The 18137-nt window shown below is 47.9% G+C and overlaps 1 protein-coding gene across 2 annotated transcripts in view; it reads left to right on the top strand.

Moving 5' to 3' along the window:
* Positions 1-18137, top strand: part of DPEP1 (dipeptidase 1) — a 64055-nt gene that overhangs the window by 16438 nt on the left and 29480 nt on the right. Inside the window, exon 2 of one of the 2 annotated variants that reach the window (XM_077450972.1) lies at positions 14393-14668. The exons of the other annotated variant lie outside the window; for it this stretch is intronic. Within the exon in view, the coding sequence (XP_077307098.1) occupies positions 14559-14668 (110 nt within the window). The 5' untranslated portion in view covers positions 14393-14558. The remainder of the gene's footprint in view (positions 1-14392; positions 14669-18137) is intronic. 2 annotated transcript variants of the gene reach the window in all.

The raw sequence follows: 18137 nt of genomic DNA, 5'->3' as shown, positions 1-18137 counted from the left end.
GTGTAACTGCAGCATCAAGTAAAGCTCTACGCGTTTCATGGGTATTCCCAATCGCCAGGAGCAGATGCGGCAGACATTCCTATGGAATATATATAAAAAGGGATATAAAGAACTGAATTCTAAGTAAAAAATACTCAAAATAATTATACAAGTATAAATGGTTGACCAGCAACACTCACCAAACCTGTCCACAACCGCAGCTAGGAGTGGCCAGCCAAGGGTCAGGCGAGAATACAAACCCCACCACGGGAGCTGAGGCGGCATAGAAACAAGAATGCAGCATAGGATGGTATCAGGGCATGAGCAGTATGAATAGAATCTCCATGTGGCAAAGAATTGTGTCTACTGCGTGGAGCGAGGATATCTAAAAACAAAATGTTTGAGGGATATGTGTAATTGTAACGGTGACATGTTCTAAATAATGATTTTGTACGAGTGAAAGTGTCAGATTATGAACGTGTGAAAATGTGAAAGAAGCCACAAGGGGTTAGGACAATATAAGAAAAGTGCGAGAGAAATGTGAGAGTATCAGTGTAAAAAAGTGATGGACAAGTATGTGAATCAAACAAGCAAGAAAAAAACGAAAAATCTAAAAAATCCAAAACAGGTGGGAAGGTGATGAGGAGTAAAACTTAAAAGTGAATAAAAGAAAGGGGGAGGCAAGAAAAAGTGAATCTAGTCCAAAAGAAAAGCTGACCCTAATGCTGCATAGAAGCACCACCAGCAACCAACGTAGCCGGTGTGCAGTCCCCCAGCGGCAGACCAGTCAAATGAACAGCCCACTGCACTGGGGGATGTGAATATATGCCGCCAACGCCACATCAGTGGACCAATGGGGGAGAACCAACCGCACCTGAACCAAGTAACCACTCAGTGACAGGCGCGCAAGCTCCCCATACCGGAGCACAGGATGTCGGAGGCAGGCGTCGGCGCAATGGCGCCAAAACTGACGTCATGCGCACGGTGCACCCGCCGTCATGCCCACAGCATGACAGACGTGGCGCCGATGCGCGGAGGGGCAACCGCCCACCCCTCCCAAACGTAATACGTGTAAGGGGAGGAGAGGGAGGGTCCGCTGAGCGCATCGCAGCTCCCGCGGTGAGGAAGGACCATAGCCACACCCCCACGCCAACCAATCCCCACATAGCGGATAGCTAACAAGGCCAAGGCGGTGTATTGGGCATCTGAATAGAGACACTTCATGTGGGTACTTTAAACCAGCATAAGGAATGTTGCATGTAAATAATGCCATGTACAGTAATAACAGTATAGATGGTCAATGAAAAATAATAGTAATAATTTTAATACTTTTAATATGTAAAACCTTAACAGAAGGTACCCTATAAATGAGGGCAACCTCACACAGGGATGGCAGGGGAACACTGCCAGTCCCAAATATTCAATTGCTTCCATCCCGGTATTTGAGTACAATAGAAGAGGGTTGGGACTTTAAATGAAGCACCCTAAGGTGCCTCCATCCCGGTAATGAATAAAAAAGGAGAAGGGAATTGGGACTTTGAATGAAGCAATTAAATAGTGGAGGTATGAAGGATAATTATATCTTGAAAAGGGGGATGGACTGAGTCGGATGTTTTACTCAGCAGTTCGCCATTCAACAAAGTGACAACTTCTTTACAAATCCCCCCCCCAAACCCACTTGTACTTACCTTGCCAGTACTCCCCTGCCACTCCATCCGGTTGGCTGGTGTCACATCCTCAGTCATACGCATTGGACAGTGCTCAGGCTTAGTGATTGGCTACTATACCCCAACAATGTCACATAGGAGAAGGTTAAAGGAATTGTAAACCCCCACGGTTTTTCACCCTTATGCATTCTATGCATTGAGATGAAAAACCTTCTGTGCTGCAGCTGCCCCCCATGTGCCCCCTTTTTACTTACCTGAACCGGATCTTTCCAGCAATGAGAACAAGCTGGCAGCTGTCTGGGGTACTGATTTGACAGATTGATAGCAGTGGGAGCCATTAGCTCCCGCTGCTGTCAATCAAATCCAGTGACGCGGAAGCTGGGGGGGGGGGTGGCGGGGGCCAAGTCCTGCTGTCTGTGTCAATTGACACAGCAGCAAGACCCTGGAGCGCACCCGCAGGAGTGACCCCAATGGAAACCGGCTCTCCGTAGGGGCACCCAATGAGGAGGAGGAGCCAGGAGCACCGCCGAGGGAAACCCCAGAAAAGGAGGATCTGGGCTGCTCTGTGCAAAACCCTTGCACAGAGGAGGTAAGCATCACGTTTGTTATTTATTTTTTTTAAAAATTAAAAACCTTTACAATCACTTTAAGGAGTGGTGGTGGAGCACTGGAAAGGTGAGTACCAGTGGGTCAGGAAGGGACGGGGGTGGGGGGAGGGGGGGGCAAAGAACTTGTCATTTTTCTCTGAATTTGAGGGTGATAACAGAATTTATTTACTAATGGCAAATAGGTTGTTCACTTTGCAGGGAAATTTTCACTTAGCTTAGTAAATGAGGTGAAGCTCTGCTGACTTCTATTTGCCAATCACGTGCAAGCAAACTGATGTGTTTTTTTTTTTAAAACTTTCCTTGCATGTGATTCAGTCATTTTTGCCCATTTACAATTTTATCACATTTACTAAGCTAAGGGAAGATTGCCATTGCAAAGGAAATTGCCTATTTACTTTAGTAAATCATTGTGTCAATCAATCAATATGTCAAAAACAATTCGATTCGCAACTCTGTCTCTCCCAAAACATGGGGCGGGGCGGGGCGGGAGTCCCGGACATTGCCTTATTCTATAAAGCTGCAGTATTCACGTGAATCCCGGGCTGGTTCCATCACCAGTCCTCTAAGTTATGGGTCCGGTTGGATGACCACTTGAACTTCTTTTTATTTTTTTTATTTTTTTGCTATAAACATTTTTTATTAAAGAGAAAGAGAATTACAAAATCAAAAGATTTGCAAAAATAATAACATACAAAATATAGATGACAATTACAAGTACCACGGGTCCACCAGTGCACCAAAATATTGACCTAATGTCAAACACAGATTGGATAACAAGAAATATTAAAAGATATAAACTCTTAGCAAAGAATTTTGCATATAAAATAGAAAAACAAAACAGTGGAATAAAATAAAATCAAACAGTAAGGCCACGTACACACGGGCGGACTGTATGCCCAACTAAGTTCGTCAGACAATCCGACAGACAGTCCGTCCAACTTTTGAATGAACGGACTTGACCACACACGATGAACAAACAGTCCGCCGAAAGCTTGCGCGATGACGTGTACAGCACGTACGACGGGACTAGAAATAGGACATCCAATACACTGCAATGCAACCTTCCGCCGTGTAAATCCTTTCTGAGCATGCGCCATACTTAGTCCGTCCAACTAGCCTACTCACGAGCGGATTGTCCGCTGAAACCAAAGTTTGGACGGACAAAATTACGGAAATTCCGAAAGACTTAGTCCGCCAGACTGTCCGCTGAAAAAGTCCGCTGAAGCCCACACACGAGCGGATTGTCCGCTGAAACACGTTTCAGCGGACTAAGTTGGGCAGACAATCCGCCCGTGTGTACGCGGCCTAAGAGAAAAGAATCGGTGAGGAATCTTGGTGAGAGTGTCTAAGGACAGAATGGTCTGGTAGAGCCGCTGCAGGAATGGATGGAACATAGAACAATCAATCGAGGGAGTATTCGATCAACGACTTAACCATCAGCATTTGGAAAGTCACAGTCAAACCCTATGGATCGTCGCGCTCTTCCTTGGACCTTACTAATTAACCGGTTTCACTTTTGGGATCATAGAAACTCTGCTCTTCACTCCTCCTCTTTTACGGCCCTATGACTCCTTTTCTTGGGACCCCGGCTTTGCCACCCGCTTTTTACACACCGACAGGGCCGGTGCTACCACTAGGCAAACTAGGCGGCCGCCTAGGGTGCCCTGCTGCCTAGGGCGCCCAGTCACTGGTGTTCCTACTCTCTTCTCTCTGCAGCAAGCAATTAAGTCTCAGCATCAGCAGGCAGCCGCCATTCCGTTCACACATAGTGTCAGAGGCGCAGAAGTGGTGGAGGACTGTGTCTGTGTCCTGACTCCCGCAGCAAGCAAACATTCATTGAATGGCACTGGTAGGCTGCATTGAAGGGTGCTGGTAGGCTGCATTTGATGGGTGTTGGTGAGCAGGCATGTACTGGCCATCGGGACTACCGGGAGACACTCTGATTTAAGGGGGCTGGTGATGGGACACTGATGTAAGGGGGCTGGTGATGGGACACTCTGATGTAAGGGGGCTGGTGATGGGACAGTCTGATGTAAGGGGGCTGGTGATGGGACACTCTGATGTAAGGGGGCTGGTGATGGGACAGTCTGATGTAAGGGGGCTGGTGATGGGACACTCTGATGTAAGGGGGCTGGTGATGGGACAGTCTGATGTAAGGGGGCTGGTGATGGGACACTCTGATGTAAGGGGGGCTGGTGATGGGACAGTCTGATGTAAGGGGGCTGGTGATGGGACACTCTGATGTAAGGGGGCTGGTGATGGGACAGTCTGATGTAAGGGGGCTGGTGATGGGACACTCTGATGTAAGGGGGCTGGTGATGGGACACTCTGATGTAAGGGGGCTGGTAATGGGACACTCTGTTGTAAGGGGGCTGGTGATGGGACACTCTGATGTAAGGGGGCTGGTGATGGGACACTCTGATGTAAGGGGGCTGGTGATGGGACACTCTGATGTAAGGGGGCTGGTAATGGGACACTCTGTTGTAAGGGGGCTGGTGATGGGACACTCTGATGTAAGGGGGTGCTGATGGGACACTCTGATGTAAGGGGGGCTGGTGATGGGACACTCTGATGTAAGGGGGCTGGTGATGGGACACTCTGATGTAAGGGGGCTGGTGATGGGACAGTCTGATGTAAGGGGGCTGGTGATGGGACACTCTGATGTAAGGGGGCTGGTGATGGGACACTCTGATGTAAGGGGGCTGGTGATGGGACACTCTGATGTAAGGGGGCTGGTGATGGGACACTCTGATGTAAGGGGGCTGGTGATGGGACACTCTGATGTAAGGGGGCTGGTGATGGGACACTCTGATGTAAGGGGGCTGGTAATGGGACACTCTGTTGTAAGGGGGCTGGTGATGGGACACTCTGATGTAAGGGGGCTGGTGATGGGACACTCTGATGTAAGGGGGCTGGTGATGGGACACTCTGATGTAAGGGGGCTGGTAATGGGACACTCTGATGTAAGGGGGCTGGTAATGGGACACTCTGATGTAAGGGGGCTGGTGATGGGACACTCTGTTGTAAGGGGGCTGGTGATGGGACACTCTGATGTAAGGGGGCTGGTGATGGGACACTCTGATGTAAGGGGGCTGGTGATGGGACACTCTGATTTAAGGGGGCTGGTGATGGGACACTCTGATGTAAGTGGGCCGATCTAGATGAAGTCCAGGGCCAAATTTCTGTCCCAGTCCAGCCCTGTTGGTGAGGCTACATTTGATGGGTGCTGGTGGGGGCTGCATTTGATGGGCGCAGGTAAGGCTACATTTGATGGGCGCAGGTAAGGCTACATTTGATGGGCGCTGGTGAGGCTACATTTGATGGGCGCTGGTGAAGCTGCATTTGATGGGCGCTGGTGAGGCTGCATTTGATGGGCACTGGTGAGGCTGCATTTGATCGGGGCTTTATTAAAAAGTTGGGATTTACATGGGCAGGGAAAAGGGGTGGAGACAGCCAAGAGGGGGGCGGACAAAATTAGGTTTCGCCTAGGTTGTCAAAAATTCTTGCACCAGCCCTGCACACCGAGGTCCCGGAGTTGGAACCAACAAGAACATAGTAGACTTGCTCAGATTCTTCAGGCAGACACTTCTTTAATGATGACCCGTGCCTCTGTGCCACCGGTAGGTAGTTTACTCCAATGGCTACAGCGTTGGCAGGCCCTATCATGTATACGTTCTTCCCCTTCCCTTTCAGAGCTGCAAGCTAGCTGAATTTTAATCTCTGCTTTTGCAGGAGGGCCCCCAGTTACATATAGTCCCCCAACTATACTCAGTGCTTCTGTCGGGGTCATTTCCATATCTACCCCCTTATACCCGAGTCTGGGAAGCTGAGCTTTATTATTCTATCCCCTTTCTGGTTGGCTGAAATGTTTCACCTTTACCCATAAACTTTCCTTAGCTACCAAGCACCAAGGAACGGGAGTCAAAGTGACCTCCAGATGGTATAGGGCAGTGATGGCGAACCTTGGCACCCCAGATGTTTTGGAACTGCATTTCCCATGTGTCAGGAACCATAAAACAGACAGAAACAGAAGTACAATCAAATCACACTTGCTTATTAATAAAAATAAAAAGGTAAATAGGAAAAAGCGTAGTCAAGCATAGCCAGAGTCCAGTAGCCAGATCGGGTAATTAGCCAGTCCAGACGACAGGGATGCAAGCAGGATAGAAGCCAGGAGGGATGTAGCAAGCCAGTCTTGAGACAACAGCAGGAGATGGTTCCTAGTGATGTGACCAAACGTGAAGGCAATGGAGAAACGAGCTGGAAGACTTTAAATAGGCAGGCCAGACGAGCATCATCTGGAACAGCTGGTAACTGTGGAGAGAGAAGAGAGCTGGCAATTAGCTGACAGCTGAGGGGCCAGCCCAGAGGAGGAAGGGCTAAGCCAGCCCTGACACCATGATGCTCAACTACACTGCAGAGTGCATGAGCATCATGGGAAATGTAGTTCATAAACATCTGGTGTGCCGAGGTTTGCCATCACTGGTATAGCTGCCCCTCTGTTTTGCACCATTTTAATCATTCCACACCCGATATTTGCTGGCGCTGTGGTTCCTCCAAGGGTACTATGATCCACATAGGGTGGCAGTGCCACCCTATCAGATCCTTCTGGCAGCATATCTTTGACCTTTATTGCAAAGTGATGGCAACCTTCGTACATCCCTCACCAGAACTAGCTCTCCTGTCAATACTTCCTGGATCCTTCAAATACATTAAAAAAGATGTCCTTCGCCATTTCTTAAGCCCCATACACACTATCAGATTTTCTGCTGACTTTTGTCTTCAGGTTTACCAAAACTATGTAGTGGAAGGGCCTGCTTAATTGCATACAAATTGAAACTCCTAAGGTTGGACCTCATATTATATGGTTTTGGTAAATCTGAAGGAAAAACTCAGCAGAAAAACTGATGGTGTGTATGGGGCCTTACCCACACCTAGAATGGTCATACCTCACCACTGGAAGATAACCAACATACCTTCTCTTGGGGAGTGGTCCATGGAACTTGACTCAATCAGAGTCCTTGAACGGCTGTTGGCACAGGAGGCAAATAGAGAAGAACGGTTCTCGGTAACCTGGACCTCGTGTTCCGCTACTCATCTGGATTTCTCACTTGGGTCTCAGGTGATCCCATATATACCTCTTCTGGATCTTGATGGAGTATACAGAACCTCTCTCTCTCTCTCTCTCTCTCTCTCTCTCTCTCTATCTCTCTCTCTCTCTCTCTCTGGATTCTTGATTCCACTTTGTATTATTGTTCTTCCTGCTGTTCTTTTTTCTGACTCCTTATTTTTGTCATAAGAAAAAGTGTAAAAAATGTGCTCTACACCTTAGTGCTCCCTACAACATATCTCTGATTATTATTATTATTATTATACAGAATTTATATTGCGCCAACAGTTTACAAAGGACTTTACAATATAAAAGAGAGATAAAACAGTTAAAATGCAATAAAATACAAGAGGATTAAGAGGGAGCTGCTCAGAAGAGCTTACAATCTAATAGGGTGGGGCAGGTGGTACAAAAGGTTGTCACTGTGTGGAATGAGCTGATGGAAGGGGTAGAAGATAAGTTGGAGGTGTGATCGGCTTCCCTGCAGAGATGAGTTTTCAGGGATTGCCTGGAGGTAGCGAGAGTAGGAGATAGCCGGACCGGTGGAGGTAGCGAGTTTCAGAGGATGGGAGAGGCTCTGGAGAAATCCTGAAGATGAGCATAGAAGGAGGAGGAGACGAGAGAGCTTGAGAATAGGAGGTCTTGAGAAGAACGGAGATGACAGTTTGGGTGATATTTGGGGACAGGATTGGTGATGGAGCTCGGGGCAGAGTTGTGAATGGCTTTGTATGTTGTGGTTAGTATTTTGAATTTAATTTGCTGGGTGATTGGGAGCCAATGTAGGGATTGGATGTTCTTCATCTTTACTATGTGTTCTAATGTATCCAGATATCATCCTAATCAATACCACCATAACTAATGACTGTTACATTTCGCTCCCATATTCATGTGTTGATGAATAATGTTATTCTTTTGAAGCTTATTGATCGTTATACTTGCTCCTCTTATAACCCCCTGCACGTATCTGTATTGGTTTATTGTTTGTTATCGTATTTTGTGATACAATAAACTGAGATTGAACTAAAAAAATAAACAATGTTGTTATCTTGCTTGTCATTGATCCTATAGAAAAACCCTCCAGATGTTCCATGGTATTCTTGGAACAAAGTTCTGGGAACAAAGACAACCAATATTAATTTTTCTGTTAAACATTCACATCATTTGGGTTTGGACAAAAAAAAAAAAAGTTTCATTCCAACTGTGAGTCCTGATGGAGAAAGCATAATGTTTGGGGCTTCCTTTACTGCCTGGATGATTGCAATCAATCACGGAGAGACCAATGAATTCCAAGCAGAATCGGGAACATCTGCACCAGAATATCAAGGCATCCATCTTTCATTGTAAACTCGTAGAAACATTTACAATCATTTGATATAAATGTATTCATAGTTACATAATATATTTATGGAATATTCCTTCATTTGGAACAGAAATGTGACCTCGATCTCAATAAAAATCATGCAGTTAAGCAACAAATAAACAATTAAGCACAAAATAAACTGCATGGGCAAAGTACAGGCCGGCTGTAATAACTAGAGAGTAACCGCAGAAGATGAGTTGGTAGTTGCTGAATACAACATGCAGAAATACCTTGTGCAGCAGGTCCGGGCCCAAACAATTGCTAAAGCTGGAGGTTGTATATTAATACAAAGTATATATAGATATTGTATAGCTCGCCCTACATAGACACCCCGATTGTCTCCTATTACATTCAGCAGAAGGAGGCGATGACAGGCTAAAACAGGCATTGTGAATTGTGAATTCATTTTTTAAAGAAAAGAAGGTTCAAAGAAAGTCTGTTTGTTTTTCTGACTATTAGTGGGGTCCAGCCGACGTTCTTTTCCAACCTCAGTGATGAGAAAATTCCAAGTAGCAGAATGGAAAATTTTTCTCGAACCAACATATTTCTACCAGTGCATGTGTGGTGTGTGGTGTGTGTGGTGTGTGTGTTGTGTGTGGTGTGTGTGTTGTGTGTGGTGTGTGTGTTGTGTGGTGTGTGTGGTGTGTGGTGTGTGGTGTGTGTGGTGTGTGGTGTGTGGTGTGTGTTGTGTGTTGTGTGTGTTGTGTGTGTGTGGTGTGTGGTGTGGTGTGTGTGTTGTGTGGTGTGTGTGGTGTGTGTGTTGTGTGTGTGTTGTGTGTGTTGTGTGGTGTGTGTGGTGTGTGTTGTGTGTGTGGTGTGTGGTGTGTGTGTTGTGTGTGGTGTGTGTGTGGTGTGTGTGGTGTGTGTGTTGTGTGGTGTGTGTTGTGTGGTGTGTGTTGTGTGTGGTGTGTGTGGTGTGTGTGTTGTGTGGTGTGTGTGTTGTGTGGTGTGTGTTGTGTGGTGTATGTGGTGTGTGTGTGTTGTGTGGTGTGTGGTGTGTGTGTGGTGTGTGTGTTGTGTGGTGTGTGTGTTGTGTGGTGTGTGTTGTGTGTGGTGTGTGTGGTGTGTGGTGTGTGTGTTGTGTGTGTTGTGTGGTGTGTGTGTTGTGTGGTGTGTGTTGTGTGTGTTGTGTGTGGTGTGTGTGGTGTGTGGTGTGTGTGTTGTGTGGTGTATGTGGTGTGTGTGTTGTGTGGTGTGTGTGTTGTGTGTGGTGTGTGGTGTGGTGTGTGGTGTGTGTGGTGTGGTGTGTTGTGTGTGGTGTGTGTGTGTGTTGTGTGGTGTATGTGGTGTGTGTGTTGTGTGGTGTGTGGTGTGTGTTGTGTGGTGTGTGGTGTGTGTGTTGTGTGGTGTGTGTTGTGTGGTGTATGTGGTGTGTGTGTTGTGTGGTGTGTGGTGTGTGTGTGGTGTGTGTGTTGTGTGTTGTGTGTGTTGTGTGGTGTGTGTTGTGTGTGTGTTGTGTGGTGTGTGTTGTGTGGTGTATGTGGTGTGTGTGTTGTGTGGTGTGTGTTGTGTGGTGTGTGGTGTGTGTTGTGTGGTGTGTGTGTTGTGTGGTGTGTGTGGTGTGTGTGGTGTGGTGTGTGTGTTGTGTGTGTTGTGTGGTGTGTGTGTTGTGTGTGTTGTGTGGTGTGTGTGGTGTGTGTGGTGTGTGTGTTGTGTGTGTTGTGTGGTGTGTGTTGTGTGGTGTGTGTGGTGTGTTGTGTGGTGTGTGGTGTGTGTTGTGTGGTGTGTGTGTTGTGTGGTGTGTGTGGTGTGTGGTGTGTGGTGTGTGTTGTGTGGTGTGTGTGTTGTGTGGTGTGTGGTGTGTGTTGTGTGTGTGGTGTGTTGTGTGGTGTGTGGTGTGTGGTGTGTGTTGTGTGGTGTGTGTGTTGTGTGTTGTGTGGTGTGTGGTGTGTGTTGTGTGGTGTGTGGTGTGTGTTGTGTGTTGTGTGGTGTGTGGTGTGTGTTGTGTGGTGTGTGTTGTGTGGTGTGTGGTGTGTGGTGTGTGGTGTGTGTGTTGTGTGTTGTGTGTGTGGTGTGTTGTGTGGTGTGTGGTGTGTGTTGTGTGGTGTGTGTGTGGTGTGTTGTGTGGTGTGTGGTGTGTGTTGTGTGGTGTGTGTGTTGTGTGGTGTGTGGTGTGTGGTGTGTGTTGTGTGTGTTGTGTGGTGTGTGGTGTGTGTTGTGTGGTGTGTGTTGTGTGGTGTGTGGTGTGTGTGTTGTGTGTTGTGTGGTGTGTGGTGTGTGGTGTGTGTTGTGTGTTGTGTGTGTGGTGTGTTGTGTGGTGTGTGGTGTGTGTTGTGTGGTGTGTGTTGTGTGGTGTGTGGTGTGTGGTGTGTGTGTGGTGTGTTGTGTGGTGTGTGGTGTGTGTTGTGTGTTGTGTGTGTGGTGTGTTGTGTGGTGTGTGGTGTGTGTTGTGTGGTGTGTTGTGTGGTGTGGTGTGTGGTGTGTGGTGTGTGTTGTGTGGTGTGTGTGTTGTGTGGTGTGTGGTGTGTGTTGTGTGGTGTGTGGTGTGTGTTGTGTGGTGTGTGGTGTGTGTTGTGTGGTGTGTGTTGTGTGGTGTGTGGTGTGTGGTGTGTGTGTTGTGTGTTGTGTGTGTGGTGTGTTGTGTGGTGTGTGGTGTGTGGTGTGTGGTGTGTGTTGTGTGTTGTGTGTGTGGTGTGTTGTGTGTGTGGTGTGTGTGGTGTGTGGTGTATGTGGTGTGTGGTGTGTGGTGTGTGTGTGTGGTGTGTGGTGTGTGGTGTGTTGTGTGTGTGGTGTGTTGTGTGGTGTGTGGTGTGTGGTGTGTGGTGTGTGTGGTGTGGTGTGTGTGGTGTGTGTTGTGTGGTGTGTGTGGTGTGTGGTGTGTGGTGTGTGTGTTGTGTGTGTTGTGTGGTGTGTGTGGTGTATGTGGTGTGTGTGGTGTGTGTTGTGTGGTGTGTGTTGTGTGGTGTGTGTTGTGTGGTGTATGTGGTGTGTTGTGTGGTGTGTGTTGTGTGGTGTGTGTGTTGTGTGGTGTGTGTGTTGTGTGGTGTGTGTTGTGTGGTGTGTGTTGTGTGGTGTGTGTGGTGTATGTGGTGTGTGTGGTGTGTGTTGTGTGGTGTGTGTTGTGTGGTGTGTGTGGTGTGTTGTGTGGTGTGTGGTGTGTGGTGTGTGGTGTGTGTTGTGTGGTGTGTGTTTTTTTTTTCCCAATTATTCCAAAATCAAATGTTAAAAGAATTTTTGTAAACATTTCCTGAGTGCTTTTTGTTGGAAGTTCTTTCCATCTATGGATTGAGTTGCGGCTCTGATTGTGATGAATAGAAAAAGAACTTTCAAGCCTTTTTTTTTTTCGATAATCTTTCTTTTTTATTTTATTTTTTATTCTTTGTACAATTTTTACTTTGATTTGCCTCAACCTGTAATAGTTTTATTATACGGTTTGTACCCTTCATCTTATGATTGGGTTTGCACCGCCTTTGTTTTTTTGACCTTTGTTATCTACGTCGGGTTGAATAGAATATCATCAGATTAAAGAATTTTCTACCAGCACCATTGTTTCCGGAGGTGAGTGAAGGAAACTTGACTGATCTCAAATCCATTGTTTTTAAATAAAGTCCCATATTAAGCGAGATGCACAATGATGGCCAACAGCTGCCAGGACTCTGATTTTACATAATATATATATATATGTACTGTAAGCTTTATATAAGTGTATTCTGCCCCGGCATGAAAGTAAAAACCCTTCAGCCTTTAGGCTGGGTTCACACCGCTGCGGGGGGGAGATCCGGATGTGATTCGCACCGCACTGCAGTGCAAATCACATCCGATCTCCGTAGCGATGCGAGTTCAGCCATACAGATAGTAAACAGATAGGATGGCTGAATTCGCATCGCTCCCGCAGCAAACTCGCACGGGACCCTTTTTTTGGTCCGCAGCAGAATCGGATCGCATGGGTGTTCACACCATGCGATCCGATTCCTGTGCGAGTGTGCAGATCGCACTGCGATATGCGGACGGATCTGGGGGTGTCATTAACATATCATTGACACTCCCAGCCGTCCGCATAGGGCAGTGTGAACTGCCGGCGGGAGTCATGCGATGCGGGAAAACGCCGCGGATTCGCGGCGGTCCCGCATCGCTATAGTGTGCACCCGCAGCGTTTTCCCGCATCGCATGACACCCACCGGCAGTTCACACTGCCCTATGCGGACTGCTGGGAGTGTCAATGATATGTTAATGACACCCCCAGATCCGTCAGCACATCGCAGTGCGATCTGCACACTCGCACAGGAATCGGATCACATGGTGTGAACACCCATGCGATACGATTCTGCTGCGGACCAAAAAAAGGGTACCGTGCGAGTTTGCGGCGGGAGCGATGCGAATTCAGCCATACTATCTGTATACTATCTGTATACTATCTGTATGGCTGAACTCGCATCGCTACAGAGATCGGATGTGATTTGCACTGCAGTGCGGTGCGAATCACATTCGGATCTCCCACCCGCAGCGGTGTGAACCCAGCCTTAAGGCCCGTACACACGGTCGGACTTTTTGACAACAAACATGCAAATTAGCTGTTTTGGAGCAACATCCGACTGTGTGTACGCTCCATCGGACAAACTTTTTCTGTTTTCATCGGACTTTTGTTGGCTGTGCGAACGGACAAACTTTTTGACAACAGAAGTCCGATGGAGCAAAGTCCTACCGTGTGTACGCAAAAGCATCGGACTTTTGTACAAGGTACAAACACGCATGCTCAGAACCATTGCAAACGATCAGACTACAATACAGAAGTTGACCAAAGGTGGCGCTGGAGTCATTGAACGTCCTCTTTTGAAGCGGCGTCAGTACGTTGTGACGTCACCACGTTCGTGTTTGTTGTCAAAAAGTCCGACCGTGTGTATGCAATACAAACTTGTGGACAACACACTTTGTACAAAAGTCCACGGAAAAGTTTGTACAAGTCCGACCGTGTGTATGGGGCTTTAGAAGCACTTTAAGGTGACAGAAGGGGGTGGCGGGAGCCTTCCATATGGGGCACAGCTGGTGGGCAGATCCAGGTCTTGAGTCCCCTAAAGAGCAAATCAGGTGGAGAACCTTGAATATCAATCTAGGGTGGAGCCGTCCTTGAGGCCGGGTTCACACCGCTGCGATGCGGGAACGCCGCGAATCCGCGGCGTTTTCCCGCATCACACACCTCCCGCCGGCAGTTCACACTGCCCTATGCGGACGGCTGGGAGTGTCAATGTTATGTTAATGACACCCCCAGATCCGTCCGCATATCGCAGTGCGATCTGCCGACTCGCACAGGAATCGGATCGCATGGTGTGAACCCCCATGCGATCCGATTCTGTTGCGGACCAAAAAAAGGGTCCCGTGCGAGTTTGCTGCGGGAGCGATGCGAATTCAGCCATACTATCTGTATACTATCTGTATGGCTGAACTCTCATCGCTACGGAGATCGGATGTGATTTGCGGTGCGAATCACATCCGGATCTCCCCCCGCAGCAGTGTGAACCCAGCCTTAAATGTATTACCTGCAGACAGGTATCAGAATACAATCATTTTCCTAATAGGTGTGAAAGGAGTAACTTTCCTCTAATGGGATTCCAAGGTTGTACAGCTGTAGTCCTGTTTGAGTAATTGATCACCTGAGATGAGATAATTACAAATCTCTGAATGAGATCTTATCTCTTCATTGTTCAAGTTACTGATTAATTCTACTGTCCAGGATATATATATATAACGGCGCCGAGCTGCTCAGCAATCACCTACCAGGCGTTGGGGTAACAGAGGGACACCGGCTGAGGACGTGGAGGGCCTGGACCTGAGTCTTGGAACATTGGGAAGACTTGGAGCTCCATTAGACCGGAGATACCTGGCACCACAATCCCCCCATGGCGGTCCTCAGGATTCTGGCACTGCTGCTGTGTTGGTGTGTGGCGGGGGCGCGTTCAGACCGAGCGCAGGCGCTGAAAATAATGGACCAAGTTCCTGTCATAGATGGGTGAGTGTAAGACCGCAACTGTAACATGATAAAACCCAAAGTTTAATGGGAGATTTTTATTTATTTTTACATTTTTTTTGTTATATTCTACTTTTTTTTTTTTTTTTTTTTTTACAATTTGCCTTTTTAAAATATATATATATATGCAAATTGTAAAAAAAAAATGTAGATGTAAAGTAGAAAAAATCTAAAAAGAAAAAAGGAAAAAAAATACATACTACTCCTCTTATTTTTATTTTTTCCTTTTTCCCCATTTTTCTAATACCCAAACTTGATAGTCCAGTTTTGTTTGAGGACTTACAGACAGAGTCACCCCCACAGATTTGCCCTGAGTGTGCCGGTGTCTTGTTATATAACGTCCTCCATCGGATAGTGTCCGCTGCGTACTGTGCATGCGCAGTACACAGCAACACGGATTCCGAAAATTGCAGAGGATGAACAGCGCCTGCGCCGTGAGTCCAGGTTCTATCCCCATCATCCAAGTGGACATAGAATAGGAATAAAAAAGAGCCGAGCAAAGCTCGCCCGCGAGGGGCCCTCTAATATTCACAACCCTATCTCCGCTTGGATGGTGGGGCTACCACCTCCACTCACGGCGCAGGCGCCGTTCAGCTTCAGAGATTTTCTGAAGCTTCGTCTGCTCCGTACTGCGCATGCGCAGTACGGGGCGGACACTACTTGATGGCCGGACACTATACGGCAGAACACCGGCTCCAGAACATCAGTCCCCGCCCGCAAGGCGCTTACAATCTTAGGAAGCTCTGCTGACTTTTATCATCCAATCACAAGCAAGCAAAAACGCTGTTTCTGTTTTTTTTTTTTTTGTTTTTTTTCCTTTGCATGTGATTGAGTATTCTTTGCAAAGTGAAAATGGACCAAACTCTGGGAAAAAAAAATTCCCTTGCATAGTGCAGCTTCCCTTCTAAAGTGAACAGCCTATTTGCCTTTAATTAATCAGCCCCATAAGAGGGGCTATTAGCTATCTTTTGGAGTGTGGGAGGGAACCAGAATACCCGATGGAAGCCCACACAAGCAGAGTGAGAACATTCCGATTTCATGTAGGTGGTGTTCTGGTTGGGATTTGAACCGGGGACCCCGGTGCTGCAAGGCAGGACATCTGTCTGTACTCGTTTTTTTAGTGGTCGGTTTTGGGTCATGTTTGGGACAATGTGGTGGGTGGGCCACAGGACTACGTGTGTTCAGCCCAGTGCCAAAAACCTCATTGGAAACGTCCTTCACCCGTCCCCTGAGCTCTGCGAGTCGCACAGCTGCTTCCGGCAGTCTGTAATGTTTCCAGCGCCAAGTGGCTCAGGAATATATTATTATATGGATGGTGGCACTTTTTTTTTTCCTGGAGTTCAGCTTGAGAAAAAAATAAAAGTAAAAAAAAATATATATATATATATATATATATATACACTAATTTAGTCACCCTGGGTTGGAAACCTTTTGCATTTGTAGGAGCCGCTGGATATGACCAGGTCCTCTGTTCTTTGCCTGGACCTTCTCCAGAACCTCGGCCCCTCTGACACACCAGGCTGAGAGTACAAACCTCTATCACAGGAAATCACTGAAAGTAATACATAGTAGCCAATAGTAGTGCACATATAAAAAAAAAAAAACTGGCACCAACCCAGGTAGTAAAGGCAAACTTAAAGCAGAGTCCGACCCAAAAATGGAACTTCCGCTTTAAGGGAGGTGACCCCCTAACATGCCACATTTGTCTGTCATTTTTTTTTGGGGGGGGGCTCCAGTTCCCACTTCCTCCCGGGGCGCCGAAAGTAAGTTCACCTCCCCCCCCCCCCCCCCCCCCTGCAATCATCTGGGACATCACAGGCCCCAGAAGATTGCCCAGGCAGTCTCAGCATGCAGCGCGGCTTGTGCATGCGCAGTGAGTGTCTGGCTGTGAATCCACAGCCGGGTGCCCACAGTGACAATGTCGGTACCGCTGATCGGTGGGGGAGACAAGGGGGGCTTCATTCCTCCCGCATCGCTGGACCGCGGCACAGGTAAGTGTCCGATTGATTAAAAGTCAGCAGCTGCAGTATTTGTAGAAGTCCTTCGGGTTGCGATTTTGATGCGGAATTCACTGTAAATTTGCACCTCATCCAGTGAGAACCGAGGCTGGAAGTATTGGAAAGCAATCCTGTAACAATTTGAAATGCGAATCAAATATGACTTTATTAAAATGTAACATTTTCGATCTCAAGCAGCCGCCTCTCCCTGCCGCAGCAGTCCTTGAATTATAACTAAGGCCTCTTTCACACTGACGTCCCGTTCAGGCCCGCCTGTCAGTTTTTCAGGCGGACCTGAACGGGTGCTCCATAGAGGTCTATGGAGCGTCGGATGTCAGCGGTGACATGTCCGCTGACATCCGACCCGCTCCGATCCGAAAAAGTGTAACGGAGGAAAAAGCTATTTTTCTCAAGTCATCTTCCAGGACGGCACACCTGAGAGATGAGAGGCTCCTCCCTACAGGAAACACAATCAATCGACAGCTGTTTTAAGTCCCCACCCTTCCCCTTGATCCTCAGTTTTTGATTGTGTTTCTCCCTACACAGCGAAACTGTTTGTTTTTTTCCAAATGACCCGAAGCCTGGGGCTAGTGGTCTCCCCCTGGGAGCCGGACCACAAGCCTGGGAAGCCTCTGGGTCTGGTAGGATATTCTTGTCCTTCCTGGGGGGTTCCCCTATCTTTTCCTCAGGGCGGGCAGCAGAAATTGGAAGAGCCCCCCTGAGAGCTGAAGGACCCTGGGTACAGTGGTGTACCCAGAACTTCAGGGGCCATTATCCTGTCTCCCCCTCCTTACCTGTACAGGTGGCTGTTCAGACGGGGGTGCTGGCCATCGGTTCTTTCCAGGGGGATCTTGTCCCCGACTCCTGGGTCCCCGGTAGCTCGCGTGGGCTGCCGGAGAGGGCGTGGCAACAAGCACCCGCGTCATTTTCAAACTTCGGGAAAATGGCAGCGGCGTTCTTACCCAGGAGGGAAGGCTGAGAGTCAGTAGGAGCAGGCGCCCACATCCTCCTTTCTCTAGAGCGAGGAGGCACCAGTTTACTACGGTGGATGTCTGCCTTAACCACCTCAGATATGAAGATGGGAATGAGGAATGGAAGGCATTGCCCCCCCCATGTATATAGACTGACTGACTGGTACAGTGCAGGACACAGCCTAACCTAGCACCTCCCTATGGGGACAGCAGTTGGGGGGGGGGGGGAGCACTTTGGCGGCTATCCTCCTTGCGTGTGGACCATAAGGATGGAAAAGCAAGCCCGCTGGCTGTGGCAAAAAGAGGAAGACGACAACGGTGAGTACTTTACTTTCCTTTTGCCGTGGGAAATTAGCTGCAAAATCCCCAATTCCAGCCAGAGGGTTCCTGGGCATTTGAGATCTCACCTGGGGTCTGGATTCAAATAGCCCTTAAGCTTCTGCTAAAAACACCAGCTGCAGCCCCTCTTACATCAGAGAAGCT

This window comes from Lithobates pipiens, unplaced genomic scaffold (assembly GCF_037356315.1).
Source record: "Lithobates pipiens isolate NorthernLeopardFrog02 unplaced genomic scaffold, aLitPip1_a1.2 Scaffold_10, whole genome shotgun sequence".
Taxonomy (NCBI): domain Eukaryota; kingdom Metazoa; phylum Chordata; class Amphibia; order Anura; family Ranidae; genus Lithobates; species Lithobates pipiens.
Note: the sequence above shows the minus strand (reverse complement) of the source record. Positions and strands in the feature narration are given on the sequence as shown.